This window comes from Phyllobates terribilis, unplaced genomic scaffold (assembly GCF_046119375.1).
Source record: "Phyllobates terribilis strain yellow unplaced genomic scaffold, ASM4611937v1 Scaffold_14__1_contigs__length_39327217, whole genome shotgun sequence".
NCBI classification, from domain to species: domain Eukaryota; kingdom Metazoa; phylum Chordata; class Amphibia; order Anura; family Dendrobatidae; genus Phyllobates; species Phyllobates terribilis.
Window position 1 is genome coordinate 8,303,037 of NW_027362774.1, and position 12,160 is coordinate 8,315,196.

The 12,160-nt window shown below is 39.9% G+C and overlaps 1 protein-coding gene across 12 annotated transcripts in view; it reads left to right on the plus strand.

The window, feature by feature from the left end:
• Positions 1–12,160, plus strand: part of ZNF536 (zinc finger protein 536) — an 809,539-nt gene that overhangs the window by 342,029 nt on the left and 455,350 nt on the right. For all 12 annotated transcript variants that reach the window (XM_073659657.1, XM_073659662.1, XM_073659664.1 and 9 more), the window contains one exon: positions 8,999–11,164. In XM_073659657.1, the coding sequence (XP_073515758.1) occupies positions 9,001–11,164 (2,164 nt within the window). In that variant the 5' untranslated portion in view covers positions 8,999–9,000. The remainder of the gene's footprint in view (positions 1–8,998; positions 11,165–12,160) is intronic.

Sequence of the window (12,160 nt, forward strand, 5' to 3'; positions counted from 1 at the left end):
TGTCACACATAGCGACATCGCTGGTGAGGTCGCTGTTGCGTCACCAAAACCGTGACACAGCAGCGATCCCGCTAGCGATCTCGCTATGTGAGACGGGGGCTTTACAGCAGGTGATATCAGATGACTGCTGAAATCAATTAGTGGCAATCGCACCCACTGATTGTCTACAGCGGTTACATGCCATCAAAGCCAATAGAGAACGCAAAGTGGCTGTGCCTTCGGGTTTAGATGGCTCATGACCTCAGTGGTCTCTGGATGGCTGCAGACATGACGTTCCAATCCTCTCCCGAAAGGGGAAGCAAAGGAGGTGGGGTATATGGGCGGAGGCACCAAGTAATGGGGGTGGTTCAGTAGGTGGGTATATGTTTTTTTTAATATATATTTTCAAACCACCTTGGAACCATTTCTGAAAAAAGAGGGGTAAAAAGGATCCTGCCCAAATCTTTGCTTCATGGACCTCTATGAATATGAGGAGGAGAAAGGAAAATCACAACTAGGACTAGGAGCCTGAATAGGAAGTTTGACTAGGCATGTGCTTTAACTTTTTCTTTATTTTTCCCAAGATGTTAAAAAAAAAAATTTAGAATCCAAAGATGAAACTTGCACTTCTGGGCAAACATTTTGTATTGGAAATATTAGTGTAAATTTAACACGGCCTCCTTAGTCTCACAAGGTTGGCGGGGCATTCATGATAGTGAATCGAAAACATCTACACATTTTCATTCGCTAGTTTTAATTTTGGGCAAATGTGAAGTTTTGATCCACAGATCCTGTCCCTATATCAATATTACGCTTAAAAAAAAAAACCCTATATTCTATTTTTTAGGGATTATATAACATGTCAAAAATTAGGTTGCTCGACATTTTTGAAAAATTGTCATTGATGTTGCTCATTTTTCAGTGATTTAAAAAAATAGTTGATATTTGCAAAAAAAAAAAAGAAGAAGAAACAAATGCTCCTTTCCAGTCCTGCGGGGCAGCCGTGCTGAGATCCGGATACAAATCTTTCCAGCTCCGAAGGAGTAAAGTATAATTTTTTGTAAATGTTTGTGTTGACGCATTTTGCTTGGCAAATGATGTCTGCGTCCCATGAAATCCATCTATTTATTCCTGTGACACCTACTGCTGGGATAGAACCGATCCACAACAGACTCTGTTTCAGTTAATCGTCGCCAAAAACAGCTCATGAGTCAACCAGCAGATGTTTTTTTTTTATTTCTGTTTAGGTCAAAAAAGAACGTATGGGCCGGTTTAGCTTCTTTTCCAGAAGTCAGTGTCATAAAAAGGCAACAGGTTTGATCTGTTGACCCGACCGGCAGCACGAGGAAGGATGATGGACGCCATGAGAAACACTGCATCCCCTCTGCGTTGTCGAGCCAAATCCTGGATCCCTTCCAATTTCCACACAACGGAATATCTGATTATGTGCTTGGATTTTTATATTGATTTTGTGCGCTCATTTGGAGATTTGTAGCCGAGCTCCTGCATGTGACAGGTGCCTGGTGAAGGAAGTCTCGCTGGGTTATCATTTATGAATATTTACGAATAAATCAGGCTTTGATCTGTGTGAAATACGAGCGTTTAACATTACATTTCATGTTCTGGGAAACAAAAAAAAAAAAGAGGCAAAATGCTTGGCACCAGAAGAGCCATAAGTACAATGTTATCTGCATGGTGACCAAGAATTTTTTATTAAACGTCAAATGATGGCAGCAGTTCAATAAATTGATCTTCACATTGTAATTGACCATCATGAAAATTTTTGACTCAACATGTGGCAAGGACTTAAGATTTTTCTGAAGAATTTGGAGGGGGTTATTCTCCTCGATGGGTTTGGTGGGTCTTTGAGGTTCAGGTCAGGGTATTGGATCTTGAAACGTGTAAAAAAAAAAATAAAAGTTGAACACTCCTTAGTTCGGCAACTATAAATCGAGATTGAAAAATTTCGAGGGTTGATTTACTGAATTTTTGAAAAATTTGTGTATTTTTTAAATACTTTGTTATTATCAGTATTTCACGGCTATGTAGGCTCTTAAAGAGGGGCCATCTGCTGGGAAAGTTTAAAGAGGTTGTCCAGTACTTTATCATTGATGACCTATCCTTAAGATAGGTCATCAATGTCTGACCGGTCGAGGTTTCTAAACTTTACTCTTGGATGGGGCAGGTACTCAAGATGTTGAAACACATCTTAAAGAGGTTGTCCACTACTTTATCCTTAATGACCTATCCCCAGGATAGGCCATCAGTGTCTGATCAGTCTTGGTCCAACACCCGGCACCTTCTCCGATCAGCTGTTCTCTGTGTCTTGCAGAAATGCAAAATTGCAGAGCTTCTCAGTCTTCTGATAGTAGCCGCGGCAAGGTACTACATATCCACCTACTATTGATTTGAATAAGAGGCGAATTTGCAGTACACTGCCGCAGCCACTATCAGAAGATGGAGCAGTTCCGCTATTCAGCATTTCCATCTGGTGGTCGCCGACCCCGAGGACAGCTGATTGGTGGGGGTGCCATGTGTCGGACCCCGGATGATCAGACATCGATGACCTACCTTAAGGATAGGCTATCAATGATAAAGTTGGGGACAACCTCTTTAAGATGCGTTTCAGCGTCTTGAGTACCTGCCCCATCCAAGAGTAAAGTTTAGACTCTGGATATTCGGACCGTCTCTTATGTGTTGTAAGAATTGCCAACCTCTTTCATTGGTCTTACAAGGTGTTACCAATTACATTTCTCAGCTTTTGCTCATATGTATGGGTGCCAAAAAAACGGACTATTCCAAAAACCAACATTAATTTCTTGTAAATCATATAAAATAGGTCTGAATCTCCAGGCTTTACCCTCGTTGGAACCAGATTTGCTCTGGCCGGAGACAAGGTGTAATGCATTAATAAATTCAGTATTCCAGTAGCGTTGATCAAAAATATCCACAGGACCCTGTCCATGGCTGCAATATCCTCCTACCTGCCGGCATCCCTGGTGCCTCTTCCGATTAAAAGGTCTGCCAGAACGGCATAGTTGCAGCATGAAAACGAATCAGAAGAGGCGCCAGGGATCCCGGCCAGTAGGAGGAGGTTCACTGGGCTCTGAGCCTGCGGCCATGGAGTAATGATGTGACCTTTGGATCAGGGTCCTGCAAATAAATTTCTTTGCTCAGCTTTATATTCTACCATGTCAGGTTCTTTGGACAACAATTAGCCTGCAATAGCCCATTTGGGACTATACAATTTTTCATATAAATTTTCAATTTTTTTTCTAAATATGTATTTATGCCCCATAACAATGGACATTTTCAGAAGCGCAATGTTTACCTGAACTGGGCCATATTTTCAGTCTTGATTCTCAAACACAATATGCCATGCTCTTCCTTATTTTAAAGTGTGACTGTACCTTTAATAAATTTTTGTTTCTAGACATGTAATCATTTAGGAAAGATTTTTTTTTTTCTTCTTCTCCTCGTCTCGTAACTTGCCTGATCAGCTAAAGTACTTCAACATATAATTTGTGTGTTTGATTTGTCTTAATTAGATTTATTTATAGGTAACTGATCATTTCGTCAACTGTCGGAAATTAGAGATGACGGTTAACTCTTTGTCACCCAGATCCCTTTCTGTGACATCAATAAATCCGCTGGTAATTATAAGAGTCAGTCCTCAGTGCGGTCAGTCACAGGGATCGGGCGTTTCTAGTTTTCCCTAAGGAATATTATTTATTAAAGATTTATATTTTTATGTAATTTATATAATTTATCTACAGTAACTGGCGCAATCTTAAGACTTTGATCACACTGGTATTACGGTCAACCAGGTTTTTGTTTTTTTTTTTCATTTTATTTTAGAACTATTATTGCTGTCAAAATTACCAGAAACTCAACAAACCTCAACAAAGTAAAGATAGTTGTTGGCCAATCGTTTGCCCGGCAGCTATCTTCCCTCACGACTCTATATTCGGACAAGCGCTTCTTTGTTCTCTATGAGAGAGCTACTGGGAACTGCTCATCTCTCAGAGAATAAAAGGATCAACATTCTGATATCGGATGTGCCAAATTTTTTCTCCCCCAACACCATCATTCAGGGGAGAGTCAAGTGGTCTCCATACACGTTAGATTGTCAGCCAATCCCACAGACATTGGAGGGTTCGGCCAGCATCAGTCTATTGTGTATGGGGGGGAACCGAAGATGAAAACAAAATGAGCAAATACCCTGTAGTAAGTAAATAAATAAATAAATAGTACATGTAAATTACATAGGGGACATAGTTAACACTATTTTAATCAAAAATGAGTAACCACCACACGGTGAACCCAATCGGGACGGTCCCTAACGCTTGTAGGTCACCTCAATATGTGCCAGCAGACATCAAAATTGATGGCGGCAGAGCCTGGTTTCGAAGAAAGGTCCTCTTCTATACTCCGTTTTTTGTCTTTGGGGTTGTCTTTCTGGTTTCTGTGGTGATTTATATTTTTAACTTATACCTAATAAAAGTATGTGTTTTAAAGGGGATTTCTATGTTAGCCAGAGCAGGACTCAGACACCTGTTCCTGGAAAGCTATATAAAGAAAATTCCCAGCCCAAAAAAGCGGGAGGCACATCCCTCTTTGTACAAAGTACACAAAAACTAAAGCAAGACCAAAGAAATGAGCCGGAATATATGTTGGTATAAGTGCAATATGTTGGTGTATGGGGTGGCCTAAAGTCAATGAAGTCAGTGGGGATTGGCCAATATTTGTATAAACAAAAAAGAACATGGCATAGCGGTCATGGCTTAATTAACATCAGTAGTCAATAGGCTTTTTATCGTAAATAAACTAAACTATAGTGAGGAGCCTTCATTATAAGAACAGACGATAATCATAGGTATTATCAACCTACAAAAATATATTTGATCTTCGTACATTTGTATAATTATTATATTTACATGATACATTACTTTTAGACTTTGCAATTATTGTGTTATCTTTCTATATTGATTTTCATAATTTGCAATTATTTATTAGCTTTTTATAGAACTTTTATACTTCAAAATTATTATTTGTCTTTTTACATTACTTTTATACTTTACAATTGCGAATATGGTCTTTTTGGTATGACTTTTTATACTTTACAATTCTTTATTATTTTTAAAATTATTAATATGATCTAATTGATATGACTTAATACTTTACAATTCTTTATTACTTTGATACTTTACAATTATTAATCTGATCTTTAGTGTGACTTAATACTTTACATTTTTTTTTGTATTGCTTTTATACTTTACGATTAATATGATCTTTTTGATATGACTTTTTATACTTTACAATTTTTTACTTTATTTCTTTTATACTTTACATTTATTAATATGATCTTATTGATATGCCTTTTTATACTTTACAATTCTTTATTACCTTTTATACTTTACAATTATTAATATGATCTTTATTATGACTTTTAATACTTTACAATATTTTTTTTGTATTGTTTTTATACTTTCCGATTATTAATATGATCTCTTTGATATGACTTTATACTTTACAATTTTTGATTACTTTTATACTTTACAATTATTAATATGATCTTATTGATATGCCTTTTTATACTTTACAATTCTTTATTACTTTTATACTTTACAATTATTAATATGATCTTTATTGTGACTTTTAATACTTTACAATATTTTTTTTTGTATTGTTTTTATACTTTCCGATTATTAATATGATCTCTTTGATATGACTTTTTATACTTTACAATTTTTTATGTATTACTTTTATACTTTACAATTATTATATGATCTTTTTGATGTGACTTTTTATACTTTACAATTCTTAATCTTTTTATCGCTTTTATACTTTACAATTATTATTAATATTTATTATCTATTATACCTTACCTTTATGATCCTAATGCTCGATAATAGGGAATGATCAGTGATTGAACCGGAGGTGCGCTCCTCCCTATCTGTTATATAAGGCACACACCCAGCCCTGCCATTTCAGTGATGTAATATGTTATATATATCCAAATGTCATCACCAGTGCTGATTGCATGAGATGGGGGGAAAAAAAATGTACTTGCTCAGCAAACCCGGCTCTGGGCTAAAATGTGAGCGTGAAATCTGCGGTTTATTTTTATAATAATGTTTACTGCCGTTTAATGACCCTGAAAAGGTTCTGTACTCGGAGGCTCTGTCTCCACACAGGAGTGTATTACTCTTACTACAACCTCTGTTAAACTGCTACGGGGGCGAAATTACGCAGATAGATCATACCAGCGGCATAGCAACTATTTACATCCTAATCAGACCACCCCCGGCTGCATTGTTCTGCATTTACATTATCTCTTTGCCTTTTACTCTAAAAAATCCCCCTGAAAATCAGCTGGTCTAAGTGCTGGGACCCCCAGCGATCCTGTGTAATCTGTGGAGTAGCCTGGCAGCATGTGTTCATTTTTCCTGCAGCACCTCCACAGGTGAAATAGAGTATTACATGGTGGTCATTGAAATTAATATGTTGGCGTGTACACAGACACAGTGTCGGACTTGGGTGCCAAGAGCCCACCAGTAACCAACTTCAGGGCCCCACTTTTCAACTACATGCAAATGTGACATTATCCTCAATCACAAATTTATATAACAATGAACTGGGTAGATTGTTAAATGAATAAGATACTGCCTTTGTCTGTACATAGTGATTTAAGTATATTGTGCCAAGTACTGCTCATAAAAAAGTGGGATGGTCCACTGGAGGATTTTCCTGTTCTCCTGTGGGCCAGTCCGAGCCTGAACGGACACCTTGGGTCCAGACGAGAAATAGATTCTGATTTTAGGACTATATTTATATAATAATTATCACCTATTTACAAGAGAGGTGAAAAATTGATGACCTCAGTGATCACGAGAATGGAGTAGATGCTCATGCGCGACCACCTTACACTCTTCGCCTGTTGGAGCATTGGTCGCGCATGAGCACTACTTTTCCACTCACAAAGGGGACTTTGGGTCCTTCATTCTAGTGATCGCTTCTGTCCTACTGGTCAGGTGCTAAATATTTTTTGGTCAACCGCTTAAATATCTTTCAAGAATATTTTGAAGCCCATATTATGGATGCAACACCCGGATTTCCTGCGTTTTCATTAGAGCACTATGTTTTGATTGTAACCATCCACGGGAGCATGGTGTTCATAGAATTGGTGCCAAAAATTATCCCCACCTAAAAGTGTTTTCTCTTAGAATATCCTAATAGGTTATTTGTAAATGGGTTGCGAAAAGCTTGGGTTACTTCCATATCCCAGATGTAGTAATTAATGGCTATTTTGGGGTGAAAAATAAAAAAAAAAGAGCATAAATCAAGATCAAAGTTCACCAGAACCATGTAGGACTTACACTGTCGTTTCTGAGAGCAGGAGGGTATGTAGTGAAAAATACATCTAAACTGGAATGACAGCCATTTTGAACTGGAGCTTATTTATCCCTCCCCATCAAGGATCAGCAGCAAAATGGTCGCTCTCCTGGATTCCAATCATTGTAGATTTGTTTTTCAGCTTTTTTAGATATATAAAGAAATAAGAACTTTGTTTTCCTCTTTAAGCCAAGAGCCGTAATCCGTAAACACTTGTAAGGTCTTAAAATTCTTCCTGGGAGCAGGGCGGCGTATTCGCGTCTTAGTAGACTCCTCGCCTGTTTCCAGCCCGCTTGCACACAGTATTGGTTTGGTAATGACAGGTCTAATAACAGTTTGCTTTTCTCCACGTTGATATGTCGGTCCCATAAAGATTTTTTTATGAATATTTTGAGGGTTAAATCCTAATCTTGAAGGTTTTGCAGATCCGCTAGTCAGTCTCCTTAAAATTTAATATACCTCGTTAATGCTTACTTGCAAACACTGAAGGATTTTTACGATTATAATCATGTGTTACAGCACCTAGTACTGTTCCTAAGCAGCATACTAATCAGCTTAATGAGATATTACTGCACTTTTTGTTGACTAAGGCAAAATCCTTTTTATTGTTGGAAAGCTTGTCCTTTTATTTTTATTCAAAACATTATCATGTTTTATTGTATGCCAGAGACTGTCTGTGGGCTCGGCAAATAACAGCCAAACTTTTATATTTCATTGTATATTAACTGCTGGATGTGTGTATATTAAGTGCTAAACATGGCCGAAGCTTTGAAGGACAATGCGGCGCTCCCGCGGCTTCATTTAGGAAATTTAGAACATTCTGGCAACACAAAAACATCCAATGACGGCAGATGACATTGGCCACTGTCAGCTAGGGTATATAATGAGATATATCAGTATATTACACCTATTACATGACACCATTGACCAAGCTAAGTGGGATTGACCCATGGGGAAGACTTCAAAGGCTCAATGTCTTGGATGTTTCGAGGGAATTTCTGGGAAGATCATGGGGCGGAACTCATGCAAGGTTTCTATTCTGGCAGGTTTTGTGGCTATTCCTGGGAAGATCAGGGAGCAGACCTTTCCAAACATAGGCCAGGATTTGCATTCTGGGATATTTTTGTGGACATTACTGGTTGGATCATGTTGTGGAGCTCAGAATTTCATTGAATGGCCACTTAAAAGTTGGAAAGCATGCATATTGTTCACATCTATCAACCCATTAGGCTGCAACTCTTGCCAATGGCGAAACAATATTGTAGCCATCAGAAGAACTTCTGTAAAGTTCTTTGATCGGCTTGATGGTATGGTGGGATTTTAAAAATGGTATTGAGTTTGGCTACTTGACCTCATTTTTTGTGCCTCTTTTGCATCAAAGTGAAAAGAGAAATAAAACACTGTTGTTGTTCTGAATTATATGGTCGAATTAGTCATAGGACAATACTGGAAGCTTTCGTTTGTTTATCCATTGGTTGTATCTACAGATTCCAACTTTTTGACTTCTGCTGTCTATCACCAATCCTTGGTTCCATTATTTTTCACAAATACGTATGTGCATGTCCTCTTGTACCCAAGTCCATGAATGTCACACTTACCCTGTGCTTTTTTCTGTCTATTGTAGGGATGGAGGAAGCTAGTTTGTGCCTTGGAGTTTCTTCGGCTGTGCCTGACGTTGACACTCACCTCAATAACTCTTTGCTTAATGGCCAGTATTCAATGAGTCAGAAGCTGCATCAGATCACATCCCAGCTCAGTCACGCCTTCCCGGAACTACAGAACCGTCAAAAATCAGAGGACAAGTCGGGAGCAGCACCCATCGACGAAAAAAGTCATGTGTCAATGACAAGTCAACCAATCAGCAGTCAGATGGCTCTGTTAGCCAACCAGCTGAATCGAGAGGTTGATAGTGGTCTGAATGGAAGAGTAGACCTTCAACAGTTTCTAAATGGACAAAACCTTGGCATTATGTCCCAAATGAATGATATTGAGGATGACGCGAGAAAGAATAGAAAGTACCCTTGTCCGCTTTGCGGCAAACGTTTCCGTTTTAATAGCATTTTATCCCTCCACATGCGTACCCACACTGGTGAAAAACCCTTTAAGTGTCCGTATTGTGACCATAGAGCAGCCCAGAAAGGTAACCTGAAGATTCATTTACGCACACACAAACTTGGTAATCTTGGCAAGGGTCGGGGGAGGGTGAGAGAAGAAAATCGACTTTTGCATGAACTGGAGGAAAGAGCAATACTGAGAGACAAACAGCTGAAGAGCAGCCTTCTCCAACCCCGACTTGATGTGAAACCGCAACAGCAGCACTTACAGCAATCTCCACTATCTAATTGTCATAACTCTGTGCAACCGAATAACACTCCGTCTGATGATTCCAGCAAGGCGCCTTCACCTAAACCTTCAGTCGTTCAAGAAGAAGCAATAGCACCTACCACTGGATTCAGGTGCACTTTTTGCAAAGGAAAGTTTAAGAAACGCGAGGAACTTGATAGACATATCCGAATTTTGCACAAGCCTTACAAGTGCACTCTTTGCGATTTTGCTGCTTCTCAAGAGGAAGAATTGATTAGTCATGTCGAGAAAGCTCACATTACAGCGGAGTCTGTTCAAGGTCAAGGGTCCAGCGGAAATGGAGAACAGCCGGCCAACGAGTTTCGCTGCGAGGTGTGTGGACAGGTTTTTAGTCAAGCTTGGTTCTTGAAAGGCCACATGCGAAAACACAAGGATTCTTTTGAGCATTGTTGTCAGATATGTGGAAGGCGATTTAAGGAGCCTTGGTTCTTGAAGAACCATATGAAAGTTCACCTGAACAAATTGTCTGTAAAGAACAAATCCCCCAGCGAAGCCGAGGTGCCAGTCTCCATGAGTAGTGTTTCTCAAGATTCTCATGCAAATCTCTACTCCAGATATATATCATGTTTGCAAAGTGGCTTCATGCCATCAGAAAAAGCAAGCTTGAGTGAACATGGTCACGTGTATAACAAAGGAGACTTGAAAGACAAGGAAGTTCTGGGTAAGCTGCTGTCACCGATTGCGAGCTTGGCCCATAACATGTCCGAAAGCGATAAGCATTCTTTACTTGGCTCTCTCAACCTGGTGCCTCCCTTGAAATCCAGCTGCATAGAACGATTGCAAGCTGCAGCCAAGGCTGCCGAGATGGATCCAGTAAACAGCTACCAGGCCTGGCAACTAATGGCCAGAGGAATGGCAATGGAACATAGCTTCCTGTCTAAAGAGCAGCATATCCAGCGTAACCATGAAGATTCATTAGCAAACGCCGGAGTTCTATTTGATAAAGACAAGAGAGAGTATGTGATTGTAGGACCAGATGGCTCCAAACAGAAAATGCAATCTGATTTAGTTCACGGCTCTAAAATTTGCAATCAGAGAGACGTGCCATCGAAACTTGAACTTTTAGAAAGCACTAGAGATTTCTTGTCGCATGGCCTCAACCAGAGGCTCGAGTACAACATGCACAGCTCCGTGAAAGATAAGCCCACCGAATGCCCTGACTGTGGTAGAGTCTTCCGAACCTATCACCAGGTCGTTGTGCACTCGCGAGTCCACAAAAGAGATCGAAAGGTCGAAGAAGAGGCGATTCAAGTGAACCTTGAGGAACGACGGGGATCAGGGAGCGATCAAGAATCTCAATCCATGAGCCGATCCACCACCCCAGGATCGTCTAACATCACCGAAGAGAGCGGAACAGGTGGTGCCCCTTCCCAAGCCGGAAGTGCACAGGAAGACAGCCCGCACCCCTCATCACCCTCTTCTTCAGGTAAGGATTCTATTTATCCTGATACTAGTGAAATAATATAAAAAGTCTGCTAAATTATTAGAAAATTACAACTCTTTAAAGGGGTTGTACTTGATTGGAAAGACATGACTACTTTCTTCCCAAAACAGTACCTCACCTGTCCATAACTTCACAGGAACTCGGTCCAGCGTCAACGTCAGTAGTCCGTGGCTCCGAATTAATGCCCTGCGAACCACCTCCTACTTGACAGCATCCCTTGCACCTTTTCTGATTACTTGGTCCAGCGCGAGGTCATACATGATAAAGTTTCACCGAGCCTGCAAATCAGGAGAAGCACCAGGGATTCCAACAAGTAGGAGGTGTTTCGCAGGCTCCTGTCAGGCGTCCTACTGATGGGGGCGATGGACCACGGTCCTATGAATTTATTTGTTCATCTTTAGTTGTGTGTGATTGCAGCCTTATATAATTCAATGTATTCCAAGTGTAGTACCAGACTCAATCATTAGACAGGTGTGGTGTCGTTGAGACCATATAAAAAGCACATAATATTCACACAGTCAGAGGGATCCTGCCTGTAGGACTATACTGTACAAAGGGGCCATGCAACACATCCTCTATTGAGACGAGATCTGATTTGGTGGCTTGGGATAGTAGAGGGACCAGGGTATAGCTACGTATGATTTCTCAAGAAGTTGATCATCTCTACCACCATAGCCTTAGATGCTCCATACATTATCCATAAAGGGCCAAGCAGTCATGTAGAGGGTGCATTGAAATTATGAAAATCATGAGCCTCCTGTGACCATGGCCCCCAGAGATTGTTCAGAAGCCACATCTTGACACCAGGTCCTCAGCCCTCCAATCCTCATATGTAATCCTACAGAACACATTTCAGTGTAACGCTTGCCTTATCTATCCATTATTATTTATGACTTCTTATAATCCCCAAAGGCTCCAATAACCTCCAGACTGAGGATGTTAAGGTAAGGTATATGCCGTGTTAATAGCTTGCCATGT